Below are 18,013 nucleotides of genomic sequence, written 5' to 3'. Positions count from 1 at the left end.
ATAGAACCAGGATAGCTCCTGAAATACGGGTCTAATGTTAATTAATTTGGTATTTAGTTAAAGCTTACAGTATAGCCTTTAAAATGGTACCATTTTCATTCATCTTTACCAGTCCTTTAGTTCTTAAGATCGCTCGTAGCATATCACAAGCAGGCGATTCCATAGTTTTGCTCGCGAGTGCATAAATTAAAAATTAAATTTTATATAGAGAAGTATCAAGCTATCAACGCTATAAGCTTATAGTAACTTTTTCACGTTTCAGATGTTTGTCGGACAAGTGCCTAGAAGTATGGACGAGAATGACCTGCGGCTTATGTTCGAGGAGTTTGGGAGGGTGCATCAGATCAACGTGCTTCGGGACAAGATCACCGGCACGAGTAAAGGTTAGTTATAATCTGTGGTCTTTATCAAATTATCAAATACCTCAGGGGTAAAATAGGGGTTTGAAATTTATTTAGTCCAAGAGGAGGAAGTCACGAGCAAAAGGTAGTTTAGTATACGAGTCAACACGCGCTAATGTAAAAATCTATTATCTAATATTGTCGAATAAAACTCTCTCAGGTCTCAGTTAAAACGATTGTCTGTGACAGGCCTAAAGTAAAGTGTATCGGTACTTCCACGTTCCTACGAACTAGGTTCTTCTTCGTCGTATCACTCTTGGCAGAGCGGTCGTGGTCATCACGAAGCAACGTCTTTGAGGGCAGATGTTACACACCTCACGAGCATTCGCTACTTCTCCCTGCTGGCTGACAGCCTGGTGCAAGGGACCGCCCACAGCAGATTTAATTTGGTCAGTCCATCGCATGGGTGACGAACTAGGTATTTAAGTGTAATAATTCCCTATAATATTTAAGCATACATCCTAAGTTCGATACCCGGCAGGGGTTTGGAATTTTATACCTAATTTCTAAATTCCTGGTCTGATCTGGTCGGAGGCTTTGGCCGTGGTTAGTTACCACCCTACCGGCAAAGCCGAGCCACCAAGCGACTTAGCGGACCGGTACGGCGCCGTGTAGAAACCAAAGGGATATGGGCTTAATAAAAATTACTATACCCCTTCCAGGTTAGCCCGCTTCCATCTTAGACTGCATCACCACTTAACAATTACCACCAGGTGAGATTGCAGTCAAGAACTAACATGTAAGTTAGTTCTTGACTGCAATCTCACCTGGTGGTAATTGTGAATAAAAAATATTAAAAAAAAAACCGGCCAAGTGCGAGTCAGACTAGCCCACTTGGTATAGTTATCTTAGTTTGAAAATTGAAACACATTTTAAATTTTTTTTAATGATGTAACCACAAATTCGCGGTTTCCAGATTTATTCCAGTACTTGTGCTATAATATCTGCTTACCTGCCCATGATTCTAGGTCATCGGGAAGTATCCTATAGGTTTCTTGACAGACACGACGGACGGACGGACAGGCAGACAGACAACAAAGTGATCCTATAAGGGTACCGTTTTTCCTTTTGAGGTACGGAACCCTAAAAATACCTATTTGTGATATTGTTCTAACAAACCAGTAGCGGTAAAATACAGCCTCATTTCCGTAGCATGATAAATCACAAAGCGCGAATTAGTTAACGTGTATTATCCCAACAAAAACATACTGTATAGACTAATAGGTATTGATTAGAAACGGCCTTTGAAATAGTCAAATGTTTGTGAAGTTCTTAATTAAATGTGTGACTTTAATTAAACTGGCAATGCTGTTTAATATTAGTGAAATAATTGTGCACCCTGATTTACAGGTTTTCACTTATTTCACGATGATTGAAACCGCGTGTTCATATTATAGTAATACATAGCGGGATTTAATAGTAGATCACTCAGCAATAGCAACGACCAATCAGTCATGTGCAATACTTTGCTTTATGCAAATAATAAAAATTAAATCCGTTATTTAACACTCAGTTTTTATACTACTTTTTATTAAAATAAAGTTAAATAAAAACATTACTAAGCCGTCCGTAAGCCATCTCTAATCTAGTGAAAACATGAAGAGAATATTAAATCCCAGACTAACTTAAATTTACTTTCAATTTAGGTCTAAAAAGATTTTTTTACATCCTTATTTGAACGTAAGATTAGCTTTCTCTTGAATTTAATGTCGTGATAAATTTTCGTGTAACGTAGGTAGTCGAATATATTTTGCTCCTAGATTATGTTTACTTTTAATTTTATTTTTACCTAGAAAAGTAATAAATATTGTGTTGAAAATATGGCAAAGGTCTGCCTTCTGAACATTGAAGCTTTTAATGTAGGTACCCACCTATCTAAAGGAGCTTCTGAAATATTGAGTTAGGTATTGTCGGGGGGTAATAAGCTTGAGAAAAGTTAATTAAAAACTTAACATCTACTAAGAACATATTTTTCGTACAAAATTACTTATATGTCAGCCTTCATTGTTCTGGAAACTGAAATTATTACTCTCTTGTTTGACGAAAATTTTAGCTTATTTGTTGTGGTGGCTTCACAACACGTTAAACTTCAAAAGAGCCTCAAGCGATATATCTTTACTATTTCCACTATTCGCAATAAGGCACTCTTAAGATGGTTGTACACTTGTCTAAACTGAATCCGAGATTCATTGTATCGATCGAGAAAATTAAAAAAATGCCAATTTTTGTAATATAAATTGCCAAAGTTGAGCCTTAAACTTTATAAAATAATCTCTTGAGGTAGAATTAAGCTTCGAACATAGTGAGGCAAATTCCCCGGGAGTTCGAGAAGCGATTCACTCGAGTTGATAGTTAACGACGCATTCAAATTGCGGATATAATCGTATTCATATATTTTTGATTCACGCTTTACTACCTATCGTATCCCACGCGGTATTAGCCTCAATTCGACCGAAGTTTAGGCAAGTCACCAGAACTAGGTAGCTTAATCAAATATTCCCCCGGGATTCGACTCTACGTGTCGGCCATCATTGTTCCGGGAACAAAGCCCTCACGTTACAGAATGTTGACATTTTTGTTGCTTTGTTACACGTTTATATGAAAAAGCTCCTTTTGTAAGTTCTCATGCAAATATGCGAGGAATAGAAGCCTTTGTTTGATTTTACGCGCAATGCCTTTCCCCGTGTACTATTCAAGTGGTTGTATTGTTTCTTATCTATATTGCATACGTGCAGCGTCATAAAAGAATCAAAAGGATTGTTTCTTTCAAGTTATGCATCTGTATTCTGTATGTTGAGTTAACATATTTTATTCATAATCTTGTTTATTTATGAATCATGGTGCTATAATGCCTCCGGTTTAAGGTACAACTACAAACATTAGGTACTAATTCTAATGAGTCGCAAATTACTCTGCTGCGATGATCACCACAGGCGCCATCACGCAACAGCGTGACGACAAACTAGCAGACACATCTCCAATCTCCATACAAAATGTTTAACTCAGATCGCCTTCATCACGAAACACCACAACGCAGTAATGTGTTTGAACCTTTACGGTGTAAATCTTTATAAAACAATCCTTTATATAAATATCTAGACTTTTTGTGTACTAGCACAAGATTGGGAACGAACTTTAGACTTTTCAGTAGTTATACGCTTTAACATATCATGAAAACATCGAGAGGAAACCTGCATGCTTGAGAGTTCTACATATTGTTCTTAAAATATATGTGTGAAATCTGCCAATCTGCACTTGGCCAGCGTAGTGTACAGTCTAAACCCTTCTCATTCTGAGAGGAGATTCATTCTGAAGAATTCTTTCAGAATTGTCATCAAAACTACACTGAACGGGCAACTAGTTTTAAATGTCTGATCAAAGTAAAGATTCGGTGTAAAGCATATTTTTAATCAACTGTTCGTACACTGTTTGTGAAATATGTTCAAAAGTTGTCGTTTTTTTCAGTATTACTAATATTCGTAGCACGGATTGTGATTTTCAATGTATTGTCGCTAACGATGTATGTTACATGTTTTACCTAATTGCGTACGTGTTGATCTGTAAATAGCACCTGTCTACAACAAAGGTTGATAGTATGTAATAATGACTAGGTGTAAGAAATTAGGAAAGTGTCTCGTTGGCTATGTTTTACTTTTTATCTGCTAATTCAAGAACCTGCTTAAATGAGCCCTTATATTTTGCATCGGTCGCAATAACCCATATAACTGGCGACTATTCCGACGATATTGAGAACCTGGCCATCCAGCCAAGCTCGCCGGAACACTAAGTGAAACCATAGACAACAAGGCAAACTGTAGTCTTCGTACATTACAATATTATATCCATAGTATCACATTATAAAGAGAATTAGTAGTCCAATACCTATGATCTCATAGTAAATCACGATTTCGACGACCTTTCAACATTAGGGTCTTAACTATGTAGGCCAGTTAGGGTCACTCCATTGTTCCGAACTTACCAAACGATTGCTGTCTCATCAAACCTCTTCATATATTAATCTTTATTTACCAGAGTGAACTAAACTTACTCTGTGATATCAGCCTTTGGCATTGACAGCACTTTACCACAAAAATGTGAAGCGTTTGAACAGTCGAGGCGTGGATTGTAAACTCAACGCCAAAGGATTTATAATTGAGCTGACAAGAACAGAATTGTTTGAAACAGGGAATGTTGGAAGCTACATACCTAATGACAAAGATACTAGATATTTCGGAAATACAAATTGAATGTTAGGGTGAGGGTAACTGAGCTTAATTTTGTGAGGTGTCAGTCCTTATATTTGAGCCTCACTCTTCAACACCAACTTCAACAATTTTAAGCGAGTATCGTTTGATGTCCTCTGTCCCATGTCTACCTATTGGGGGGGGGGGGGGGGGTCTGCCAACACTATAGCCCACACTTCCCAGTTCCAGCTATTTCAGCACCTTGGGAGCTCAACGTCTACCAGTTTTTCCAACTATGTACCCCACCCATTGTACTGTTGGCTACATCAGTTACTCTGGACTCCGGTTTCTCTACGTATCTCCTCACTTCTAATTTGAACGTCAAACATATTACAACACCACTGGCAACACGTAATGTTCGATGAATTTGGCATTAATGCATTGATGTCTTTTTGGGACAGACGCCATCTTTCTCACAGGGAGCTGCTGAATCCAGGCGGTGCAAGACTTTGGCGTGTAGAAGTCCCTACAAGAGACCTTGTCCAGCAGTAAACGTTTGTCATTTGATGACGGACTACAAATATTGTTTATTTAAAAACCTACACTTGTTTGTTGTTATGTGTGTGGCTTTCTTAACGTGACTGTAAAGGTGGAATTTCGAGCGAGCATCTGGTGCAAATTAATGTACTATGGAATCGTAAGAAACGTCATTCGAGTACAGCGATACTGTCGCGGCCTCTAGTGTCATTGTGCTCGAATGACGTTAAGGTGGATTTAGACCAAACGAGCAAATGCTCGTTCTATCACTTTTCTGACAAGTTCTTCTTGAATAAACAGAGACGAAAGAATGCTCGGCCTTTGTTTATCCAAAGATAATTTGACACACTGAGGATACAGGGAGCAATCGCTCGTTGGTCTTAATCCACCTTTACATTTTCGTAGAACATTATCTGTCGGTCTGTCGTAGCGTCACTGTCGCGGCGCCACGGTCGCCACAGACGCTCGACTCGAGAGTCCACCTTAACGCTAACAGTGATCGTGACACTTCGTATTTAGGCTGCCCCCATGTCCGTTGTGTTTGGTGTCACGTTTATGTAAGTGTGCGCTTCTGTTGCAGGGTGCTGTTTTGTGACGTTTTTCACGCGCAAAGCGGCCTTGAAAGCGCAGGACGCTTTGCACAATATCAAAACATTGAGCGGGGTAAGTGCGTTTTATGTTGATTTTCCCCCTTATTTTATGTTGTGTGCAGTAGGCGTCAGGTAAAAAGAACTCTGACCTTGGATCTACGCAGAGGATGATTTATCGATCTATTTGATAGCATTGAACTAAATTAGTACGTTCAGAAGGACTATTTCAAACAAAAATGCTAGCTTTAGTATGACACATGGGCTTTCAAGTTTTTTTTTGTTTGAAATGACCCATCTAGTGTATATAAGTCTTAGTATACTACATAAAAACCCTTGTTTCGTAGTACAACGTGATGTATAGCGGGGTTATTTGTAACACCACTGCTATTGTAACGTTAACGTCGGTTGATATTTCGCTTCCCGCGCTCTCGGAAAGTAGTTGTAATACGTACTTTTCTATAGCGAAGAAAAACTATGCGTAGACACTAGATATCCCCTTCATTGTCTTTGAGAGAGCTTTTTACCTGACCTACGGCTGTTACGATAGCTCCATACTCATGGCTACGAGTAGGTATACAAGGAACCAAAAGCTCATTTTGCTATAATCCGCCAAACCTTAACAAAATAAGCTTTTGGTTCCTTGTATATCATGGACTTCCGCAAAATAACGCCTGCTTCTATACTACGACTAGGTATATCAGGCGCTAATCTTACGCCAATTTATTGGCGATTGATCGTGCCTAGAACCTTTTAAAAATGTACAACATATTTACTCTCGAGCTAAATTGTATTCAGACGTATTATACCATACACTCACACTTTATCATTGGCTATAATATCTACAACGAAGTGACCGTCAGATTGGTTCCAAGTCTCGAGCAGTAAGAGTAAGAGTAAGATATTCTTTATTGTACATCAACAAGACAGTAATATATAAATAACATTATAGATTTATGTACAAAAGGCGGCCTAGCAAAAAAAAAAAAAAAAGGTAAAGCAGTAATGCTTATCATGAGATTTTATATCTCACCAACGTTGATAGAATTCGGGCGTCAGCGTTAAAGCAAAAGTTAAATGGACCGCAATTGCCTTGTTTTAAAGCACAAGTTCCTCTTCATAGATCTTCAGCCAGCGCTGAACAAATAGCGCTGAAACTTTGTGGAATTAAAATCAATGGTAATGAATTTTTGACTTTAAATCAAGGTAATTTCGGTTCATGTTACTCTGATGCTATTCCTTTCGGCACTCCAATTCTATCGAACGTTGTTGATTCTCATACTAAATATACAGTACTCCTTTTATACAAAGGTGAGATGTGGCGCATGATATCGCATGCCGTGTGAAGCAACCGTTATACTTTTATGCTGTTTACACACTTGCAAACATTCAATATACAGTGAAAAATCGCGAGCTTAAAGAGAAACGAGAAATATAAATTCTTGTAAGTATTCCTATTTTAGTTATGTATTAAGCGCTTAAAAGAATATTAGCCATTTTTAATCATGACTAACATTCCCCTTTCCCCTCCAACTAAGCGTTAAGAGGGCTCTCTCCGTCACTCGTTTCATACAATCGTAGTTCCAATTTCATTTGAATAATTAGCAACCAAAGTCCATTAAATTTTGCAGACATATTCTAGAAACTAACTCTGTCTGTGGTTTTCCAGATTTCTTTTAAAATATTCGTTTTCAAAGTTACGCGGTCTTAAAAATTTTCATACAAATCTTTGAGCCCTGTAATTTTAAAACTACACATTTTTAGAAAAATCTAAAACACCACAGACACAGATATTAGTTTCTAGAATATGTCTGCAAAATTTCATGGACTTTGGTTGCTTAATATTCAAATGAAATTGGAACTACGATTGTATGAAACGAGTGACGGAGAGAGCCCTGTTAAGCTTGTGCTAGGAGTGGGTACGACAGTAAATAGTGCAACGGGTGGGGTTTGAACCGCTGACCTTTCGGAATCCAGTCCGCTCCTATAACCGTTGAGCTATTGAGACTTTATTTAATATTGTCAGCAAATTCATGAATTAAGTGATAGAAACGTACACAGCTATTCAGAATTATATCAGCTTAAATCTAGGGCTTAAGTCGTAACCAAACTGAACATAATACCTATTCGCAGAATGACAGGTAGTTTGTACTAAGTAGGTATAAAGAAAATAGATTGAATGCTCTGCTCTGAACTTCAAACGTTCTTCACACTGATATAGAAATCAAAAGATACACAGCTGTATCTTCATAAACTTTAACTGTGACACTTTAAAAATCTGTTATATTGATTGTGAGAAACTTACTTTTACTTACATACACATGCCATATTCAACGGTCGGTAGGTCTGTACTATCTCGGCACTTTCGATATTAACAAAGAAAAAAAAATTACATTACCTTTTTTCACTTCACATTAATTTATTTAGTAACAGTTTCACCACTTGATAAAATACTACAAATCTAGTTTGTACAATATGCTTTTTGCAGGAGCAAACTTTAATAATAGATTGTTAATCTTGTATAAAGGCAAATTCAGTTTAAGTTAAAGTTAAGTTTAAGGCACTTTTACAGAATTATTTTCACGCGAATAGTTATATCTAGAACTTAGTACATCAGTGGTATCCTTATTTAAATTTTATATGAAACTAAGTCTTGCGCCCTTTATCCCTACTAATTGCCGAGGCGCGTAACTTCAAAGTTATCAAATTTTCAGTGGCCTCAAATTTCATTATTTATATCCCACGATTCGGAAAATGATTGTAAGCCTAATGCAAATTCTTCTCTAAAATAATGTCTATTTAGTGCCTACGGACAAAATCTTGGAATTAAAAGGCCGGCAACATATTGGCGGTTCCTCTAGTGCAGCAAATGATAGCGTTTTAAGCAATTAATTGTCACTTGCTTCAACGGTGAAGGAAGACATCGTGAGGAAACCTGCATGCCTGAGAGTTCTCCATGTACTCAAAGGTGTGTGAAGTCTGCCAACCCGCATTGGGCCAGCGTAGCGTGGCAGACTATGGCCTGAAACCCTTCTCACTCAGAGAAGAGGCCCGTTCTCAGTAGTGGGCCGGAAATGGGTTGATTATGATGACCCAGGGTTGACCCCATAATATCAAAGGAGCCCCGCGATAATTAAGTTCCTGACCTATAAGTAAGAATGTATAAATAGGTTTAGGTACCGACCAACACTGAACCAATCAAAAATATTTACCCTCAATTACATCAAACACCGCTTTACCTGCTATTGAAGCAAATAGGTTAGGAACTGGTGTTGATTTCTTATCGTAGAGTAATTATTTAATGCTTTTTCTATTGAAAGTTTCTATTTGAATTCGTAGTTGGAAGCGACTGGTATAGCCACCTTTGCTTATTTATAATGTCGCATGTTTATTATAGTATGTATATTGGATTTTACTATGTCTTCATATCCTCCCACCAAAAATCTTTAGAATTTCTGCCATATTTTTTTTTTTTTTTTACTTCAGGACTGAGTATTCTCTTAATATAATGTCGTAGTAGAAAACTAATATTTTAAAGACCCCTTAAAACCTGACAATGATATAATCTCAACACTGACTCTGGGCTTAGAAAAAGAAATTGCTTATTATAGCTACAAATATTTTCTTTTTAGATTTCAATATGCCTTCCTAAAACCTACCAATATAACGAAACCCAAACGATTTGGTATCTTTCCATCGAGCATCTTGACTCTTATATTTTTGTAGTTGTTCTAATTTAACTCCAACTTGTGAAAATTGAAAAACTAAAGTCATATAAATTTTTGAGGTCCGAGAATCTGAGAAAGAAACAAAAAGCCTAGAACAACGATATCTAATTTAAGGACTGACTCTGGGACTAGAAAAAAAGGGAATCAATCGAGGGAGAGACCCCGGTAATAAGATAGAATTGAATTATCGCCGAAGTCACGACCGAAGCGGGATATCTCGATATCTCGGATGGTGGAATCGGTAATTCGATTGTCTCGGTAACAATCGATGGCGCCAACAAGGATGTTTTTCGGTATCGTTTGCGCCCGGTATTGAAAATTGTTATGGTTGCATCAACAGGTTGTGTAAACAAAAACATTCCTATGCCGGAATGTGGAAAGGGGAATCTCTTATCTTGAAGTAATTGGTGCTTACTTTGACGTAGAAGTAAACTGAACGACTTTTCACAGAATACAGTACCTTCTTCGGTATACTTAATAGTGCTTTTATGGAGAACTCACGGAATAGTGAAAATACTATGTAGCATCCAAAGTCGTTGCTTAAGTTTAAATACTAAAAAATTCAAGCTCCTTTTCCCTTCTATTAGGTACATATTTTGCATTCTGTGGTTCTGGCCCATGTCTACCATCCTAATATTATATTTATACAAAAGTGTGTTTGGTGTGTGTTTGTTAGTTTTCCTTCAATCACGACATAATAACGATATAGTTAAAGACCTGGAGAGTTACATCGCCTTCTTTCATCCCGGGAAATCAAAGAGTTCTTACGGGATTTTTAAAAACCTAAATCCAAGCGGACAAAGTCGTGGACCAAAGACGTTGGCCATAGATTTGTTACTGAATATTTTATAGAATTTGTTTATCATTCTCATCAACCACTTACCGGGCCACTACTGAGTACAAATCTCTCCTTAAATGCCACACTCGCCAAGTGCGGATTGACATACCTACATCACATAAATTTTTGAGAACATTATGGGGAACTCTCAGGCATGCAATTTCCTCACAATGTTTTCCTTCGCCGTTGATTGTAGTGATTGTTAGAATTTGACTTTTGACCTTAATATCTATCTGCGTGCTTCAGGTTTCAATGACTTTATTTACAAAAGATAAGAGTATTGTTTTCGTCAGAATAATATTTTCCTGAGACGGCGTCAAATATCCATCGAACAAAGAATAGGAATTTATCTATAAAAACAACCACGATGGTACGATAGAATTTAATTACCGCTGGAAATGCGAAAGTCAAGAACTCGGATGCTGCGATCATATAATTCGATTGTCTCGATAATAATTGGGGTTGGGAAGTACTCCTAAAATAATGTTCGGTAATATTGAGACCGTAATGAAAAATATTTAGGAGTAACGTTATACAAACACGTTTTAATCTAAGCAAAAGAAAGAATGCACTCATTTTTCCAAATCGCAAAGGTTGCCTGGTGGAGACTGCTTTAAGCAATAAGGCTCCTTTGCATACAATTGTTTTTAGTTTATAGTTTCTTGTTTTGTCTTGGTTTCTTTCTTGTTTTGTGTGCAATAAAGTCTTGATCTATTGATCTATCTACCTATCTAGGCAGTTGCGCAACCGCCGACTTCCATACAAATTTTCATCTCTTATTTAACCCCTTTAGAGTTATAATTTCCAAAAATCCTTCCTAGTACCTACATCGTAAAAGGAGCTTACTGTTAAATCGAGTGGTTTAGGCTGTGCATTGGTAGATAGTACTGACGACTAACCACGCTTGCTAAGGCACGGAAGAAACAAAAAAAGCGAAGTCGGTCACCTTTCCAGTGAGCGACTTGGGTCAACGTTGCTTACCCATCACAAACAATAAAAGGAAAAGGTGACAGACTGGTCTATTAACGCACAGCTAAAATTACTGGACGGATCGGGCTGAAATTTGGCATGCAGATAGCTATTATGACGTAGACACCCGCTAAGAAAGTATTTTTGAAAATTCAACCCCTGAGGGTGTGAAATAGGGGTTTGGTGTAGTTCATGCGGACCAAATCGTGGACATAAGTTGGTAATAGATATGCGCTGTCTGCGAGAGTAGGCACCATCTTACGTATAAATAAAAATATAGGTATTATGAACATTTGAAAATTGCATACTCAAGGTCTTCTACATTAACATGAAATAAAACGCTTCTATTTTGGAATCGAGAACGTCAATAAAAATTTATGATTATAGCTCCTTGGCATGCGATTTTTTAATTTATTAAGTAACCATTCTCGATGTATAAAAGATTTTGCCATCAACTTTCTATTTTTTTTTTTGTTTTACTTTTTCATTATTATTTATAGGTTTGGTTCAGCCACTTTTTTATTTGATAGAAAGTTTTTCTAAATGGCTTGACGTGCATTTTGAAAGACATTCTAGACTAGAAGATAGATTTGGCTCTATAATACTAGACAGATAGAAAAATTGAAAGGTGTTATTTTTAACCCCCGACCCAAAAAGAGTGGTGTTATAAGTTTGACGTGTGTATCTGCGTATCTGTATGTGGCATCGTAGCTCCTAAACGAATGAACCGATTTTAATTCCGTTTTTTTTTTTGTTTGAAAGGTGGCTTGATCGAGAGTGTTCTTAGCTATAATCAAAGAAAATCGGTTTAGCCGTTTGAAAGTTATTTACTTTTTAGAGAGTTTTGTGTTGGGGGTTTTTAAATTTTGAATTTATGTTATAACTGTGGTTTTGGGGTTACATTGGCTGAGGAGCCCAGCTTTTTATACCGTCTTAAAATGTAACTTGGATAGTGCCAACGTTTTATAAGTTTGTTTTTAAAGAGTTTACTCATTTTTGACCGAAAGCTTTCATCCAATAATATGTTGGCTTAACGAGCAGTGGCTTGCTGACATATGAGCACTGCTCACCTAAGTTGAAATAGCTGAAAGCTCAGTTTTCATTATGTTCAGCCTGAAAATAAGAACTTACCTAACAAATGCCTCCCCTGAATTAAAATCCTGTGCAGACCACTATACAAGGTAGTATGCCCACTTAGTTGTAAGTGCATTAAAAGAAGAAAACTCATTAAATTGAGCACCGATATCCGTTATCGTGGTTTATTGTATAACCTCTTCATTACACACTTAGCCATTAGCGTCACGGGAGGACGTGAGTTGCAATCCCTTGCCAATAACTTTAATAGCCAGGCTTCCGATGTCGATATATGAAGCGCGCTGAACTTGGCGCTTACGGCCCCCACCGGCGCCTTTATAATGGAACTTGTTATTACTAGGGTTGTCAACCATTCAAAAGTTATTTTCAGCTCTTTGAAAATGAAATCTGCTTTCTGAACTGGTGGTAGAGTTCGAAGTGTCAGTGACACAAGTTTTCCCATATGAAATTTAAATAAATCTGAGTTTGTGTCTTGAGCAAACTGTTATCTAAATGGCTGTATAAGATCTGGTTTTTTTTCAGTATTTTTTAAACAACTCATCGCGCGAGATTATTCGTTTTGTATATTTGTCGATAGATAGGTGTCATTTTCTCTTTAAAAATTGTGATGTTGTTTGTGTATGTCAAGCATTTTTGAAACAAAGTTTGACATTTCTAATATCTCATCAAGTCTATGCCTAATAGCGCACTAGCGGCCAGGTCGCGGCGGCCTGGCCGCTAGTGCGCTATTGGGCTATTTGCCATTTAAGAGCCGCTAAATGAAAAAATTGAAACATAAAAACGAACGAACGAACAAAGACGGTGAAACACAAATCATTGTCCGGGCAGCGCGTATCTTGGGCTTTTTACATTTTACTCTGTTATACAGTAAAATAATGTTTTCGAACTTTCTATAAATATATTAACTCAATATAATTTATTCTCTGATAAGTTGGCAACCCTATGTATTACTTGAAACTTAAAGCCGTTTGAAAATAGGAGTAGGAGTTTATATTACGAATACCCACATGTTGCAAACATCGAGTATATTGGAGTAATTAATATGTATTAATTACTTTGGTGTTTCTGAGATTCGGGCTAAGGTCTATTATACCTACATTGTATTATTAAAATATAATAGAGGTAACTAAATTGTATAGTTTTATAGTTGAATAGTTGTATAGAAAGCTCTAACAAAATTATAATATTGTTATGATTTATTTTATTAATGGTGGGCAACTAGTCATGCATTTTTAATGAATTAATGAATATTCTTTTATGGTTCCATCACAAAAATTAGTTAGTACAGAGAACTACAGATTAAAACGATTTAATGTTGCAATTTTCTAAACGATATAAAAAATATTATTTTTTTGGGTTAAGATTACATTTGACTTTCTCTACAACCTCTCAAAGAAAAGATAACGTTTTACAGGACTTCATGTATAAATATCATACATATGGATTAAAAAATATTAAAAATTATTTCCCCGCTTCAAAACGTTTCTGATTTTAAATAATATATAAAAAACAAAAATTAAAAAAAAACTTCAAAACCGGAGCTGTTTCTGATTACTTCCGACGAAAATGCTTCGTTAACTCCACTAATAGTCTTTAGTGTCACTTGGATACCTCTATCAGGTCCTTTAACAGGGCTCTCTCCGTCACTCGCTTCATACAATCGTAGTTCCAATTTCATTTGAATATTAAGCAACTAAAGTCCATGAAATTTTGCAGACATATTTTAGAAACTAATATCTGTGTCTGTGTGTCTGTGTGAATATGTCTGCAAAACATGAACTTTGGTTGCTTAATATTCAAATAAAATTGGAACTATGTTTGTATGAAGCGAGTGACGGAGAGACCCCTCTTAAAAAATAAAATAAAATACACCTCCCTACAAACTCTCCATCGCTTAACGTTTTAAACTTATCTAGGGAAAAGTTGTACGACTTCTAGTTAATAAAGTACATACGCTGGAACTTTTTATTTATTGGACTTTTTTACTTTTCCTTTCCATACTGTCTAGAACTTTGTCTTACAAAGAAAAGTAAGTTCACACTAGGAAAAGATTTAAACTACTTCATAATAGTACCTCAATGGTTCAGTGGTATACGCGAGGCGAGCTAGAATTCTGAGGGTCGTAGTTTTTTTGTACTATCCACGGAGAGGAGTTAGCATAGGGCTCTCTGTTTCGTAATCCCATACAATTAATGATAGAGGCTTTATCACGTCTTATCTCCCAAAGCCACCATAATCCAAACCTCAAAATCGCTGATCGTTCCTCCCTGTGTTGGGGACAATACGCAGAGAAGCTTTCACTTTTATAAAATGACGAAGGTCCGACATGCGCTGGCTCTTAGTCCATATAACTTGAATGCCAATAATAACGAATTGATTGACATCTCATTCACCAAAATCGACTCAGTAGCTTAGGCGCTACGGTGGAGCACACATAAATACAAACCTACATACATAGATTGCTAAAATCATAACCCTTTCCTTATGGCTTTGCCGTAGTCGGGTAAAAAGAATTTTGTAGAATGTTATCTAACAATCCAGAATTTCCACCACTGTTATAGAAAGTTCCTTTCGAAATTTGGACAAAGAAAGTGGTCATAGGGTTCCCTACGTAGGGTTGAAATGCCGATAGTTTATTAGGACGGAATGTCGATGCAAATAATGACAGGGCCGAATCCCTTCGGCATAATCCGAATTCTTTGACCGAGATCGTTTCTAAGACATCCTTCAGAACATTCCAGAATAAGTAGTTTTGTGCTTACAAGCTGACTTGCCCTGGCTTTACTCGAGTGGATTTATTTAGAATCCTATGTTACACTTATACATTTTTATTCCGATACAAGTTACCCCTTGACTGCAATTTCACCTGGTGGTAAGTGATGATGCAGTCTAAGATGGAAGCGGGCTAACCTGGAAGGGGTATGGCAGTTTTCATTAAACCCATACTCCTTTGGTTTCTACACGGCATCTTACTATTACGTATTAAGTACTGGCTGATGCCCGCGACTTCATTCGCGTGGATAAAGGTTTTTTAAAATCCCGTGAGAGTCCCTCTTTAATTTTTCGGGATAAAAAGTAGCCTATGTGTTGATCCAGGGTATAATCTATCTCCATTCTTACTGTTCAGTAGTTTTTGCATGAAAGAGTAACAAACATACACACATACACACAAATTTTCAACTTTTCTATAATATTAGTGTGATGGATGAGGATTGTCGATTGTCGCCCATAAAGCCGCAATATCTCAATCAGACCGTGAGACATGGGCAGTTATTCCAACAAGTTTGCAACATACCCCAAGTCTAAAACAGGTCCCACTTCAACCCTTTCGTCTTCATTAAGATAGGCAGCCTTACGAGAATAAGCCGTTGACTGAATACCTCAATAGTAGGGTGACCATCCATCGTAATGAAATTATTAAAAACTTATTTCCGATTTCTGCTCTTTCAGACTAAATCAGATTGGAATTATCAGAAATAAAAAGAATAGAATAGAAATAGATTTTTATGCTGATCCAACACATGTTAAACATTAAACATTTACAATAATAACGCCTTAAAATCTAACCTAACAATGTGTCGTGCCAACGAAAAGAAAAAAATTCTAAACTACGTATAATATTGGCGGCGTCGAGGTTTTTAGCTAAGTAACATAACTTTTATATAAGGTGTACTAAAAGAGAATTCTAATGAATATGTTCTTTTGACGATAATTACGTATAGCCAAAAAAAATTGAATTTCAATTCAATTCAAAATCATACATGTTATGTCACCATGTTATTATCATGATTAAAAGGGAGTCTCCTATGTTTGTATATTGGTGGTTTGCGCTGCGGTTAAACATTATTTTAATTGTTTCCGTTTAACCTAACATCATTTCAAATATGTGATACTAGCTGATGCCCGCGACTTCGTTCGCGTGGATGTAGGTTTTTTAAAATTCCCGTGGGAACTCTTTCATTTTCCGGGATAAAAAGTAGCCTATGTGCTAATCCAAGGTATAATCTATCTCCATTCTCAGCCCAATCCGTCCAGTAGTTTTTGCGTGAAGGAGTAACAAACACACACACACACACACACACACACACACACACACACACACACATACAAACTTTCGCCTTTATAATATTAGTGTGATAGTTGACATTCAATTTAATATAATAATAAATTGGTAAGTACCTACCAAAACATATTGTTGAATCATTTGCATCGAGAATGGTCCTTTCTTCTTTTTTTTATGCATAATTAGGTTTTTACCGCGACATTACTGCTTGGATTTTTAAAGATTTCTCAAACGTTATTTAAACCAATTAAGTGTATTACTTAGGCTCACGATGATCATATTACATGGACAGCAATGATGAGGTTGGAAGTACGCTTGCCCAGAAGCTACCTACTCAAGGTATAGGTGACAGTTCTCGGAATAGTCCGATTAAACAAGAAATTATACTCATTCTACTTGAGATCTAAAATCAATAGAAGATTACACCCCCGAGACTAATTGCTAGCTTCCAAGTCTGAACCTGGTAGTTTTCTGACAACGTCGATTACTAAGGGATTACTCACTACGGGATAATAATTATGCTTTAAGTATGTACTGTTGTTATGCTGGAGCTATGAGAGGAAACGCGATTTTTAAAATATAAACCGGTGAAATATGAGTCGAAGATTATTTATTATCGGTTGATAAGATGATGATGATGATGATGACATACAAAATACAATGAAATAAAATACAAACCCTACATCGTTCGACCATAGATCTAAGATTAGAAAATCACTTTAAATAGGTTACATATTTCGTGAATAAAATATCATTCTACATTTTTAGAAATTTTATCATAAATCCAGAAAAATTTCCCAGCTAATATTTTTTGTATAAACAGGTTATTTCGATACAAAAAAAAATAAGTATTCCATTAATAAAATGTGTTTTCAGTTTATATGTCATCCGACTACGCTGTATTCCAATCAATTTCAGGAATATATTTTATTAAAGCCCGGTTTGATTACCTTTATTGAAACAAAACATACACGGACCGAATCAAATATTTGATTTCAACCGTAACTGGATGTTATTTCTATGGGTTTATTTACCTAAATATATGCATGTACAAAATATATTGCCAGGTATATTATTTGTTCATATGAAAATTTATATTTGCTGTTTGCTGTGCGCAAAAATTTTAAAATGCCGGCTGTGAATTAAATAGTTCATATGTTAAAATTTTTAGTTCTTTCGATTGCTACAAATCTTTCTACGACTATGACATGAAGAAATTATTTCTTTTTAACCCCCGACCCTAAAAGAGGAGTGTTAAAAGTTTGACGTGTGTATATTCTGTGTATCTGTCTGTGGCATCGTAGCTCCTAAACTAATGAACCGATTTTAATTTAGTTTTTTTTTGTTTGAAAGGTGGCTTGATCGTGAGTGTTCTTAGCTATAATCCAAGAAAATCGGTTCAGCTGTTTGAAAGTTATCAGTTCTTTTCTAGTTACTGTAATCTTCACTTGTCGGGGGTGCTATTAATTTTTAATTTCTTCCTTTCTCGATCAAACCACCTTTCAAACAAAAAAAAAACTAAATTAAAATCGGTTCATTAGTTTAGGAGCTACGATGCCACAGATACACAAATACACACGTCAAACTTATAACACCCCTCTTTTTGGGTCG

The 18,013-nt window shown here is 36.4% G+C and overlaps 1 protein-coding gene across 10 annotated transcripts in view; it reads left to right on the top strand.

The window, feature by feature from the left end:
* LOC123869709 (CUGBP Elav-like family member 1) overlaps positions 1–18,013 on the top strand; it is a 474,478-nt gene that overhangs the window by 340,508 nt on the left and 115,957 nt on the right. For all 10 annotated transcript variants that reach the window (XM_045912710.1, XM_045912704.1, XM_045912701.1 and 7 more), the window contains 2 exons: positions 263–383; positions 5,703–5,785. In XM_045912710.1, the coding sequence (XP_045768666.1) occupies positions 263–383; positions 5,703–5,785 (204 nt within the window). The remainder of the gene's footprint in view (positions 1–262; positions 384–5,702; positions 5,786–18,013) is intronic.

Source organism: Maniola jurtina, chromosome 11, assembly GCF_905333055.1.
Source record: "Maniola jurtina chromosome 11, ilManJurt1.1, whole genome shotgun sequence".
Taxonomy (NCBI): domain Eukaryota; kingdom Metazoa; phylum Arthropoda; class Insecta; order Lepidoptera; family Nymphalidae; genus Maniola; species Maniola jurtina.
The sequence above is the reverse complement of the archived record's forward strand: the minus strand, read 5'-3'. Positions and strand labels throughout refer to the sequence as shown.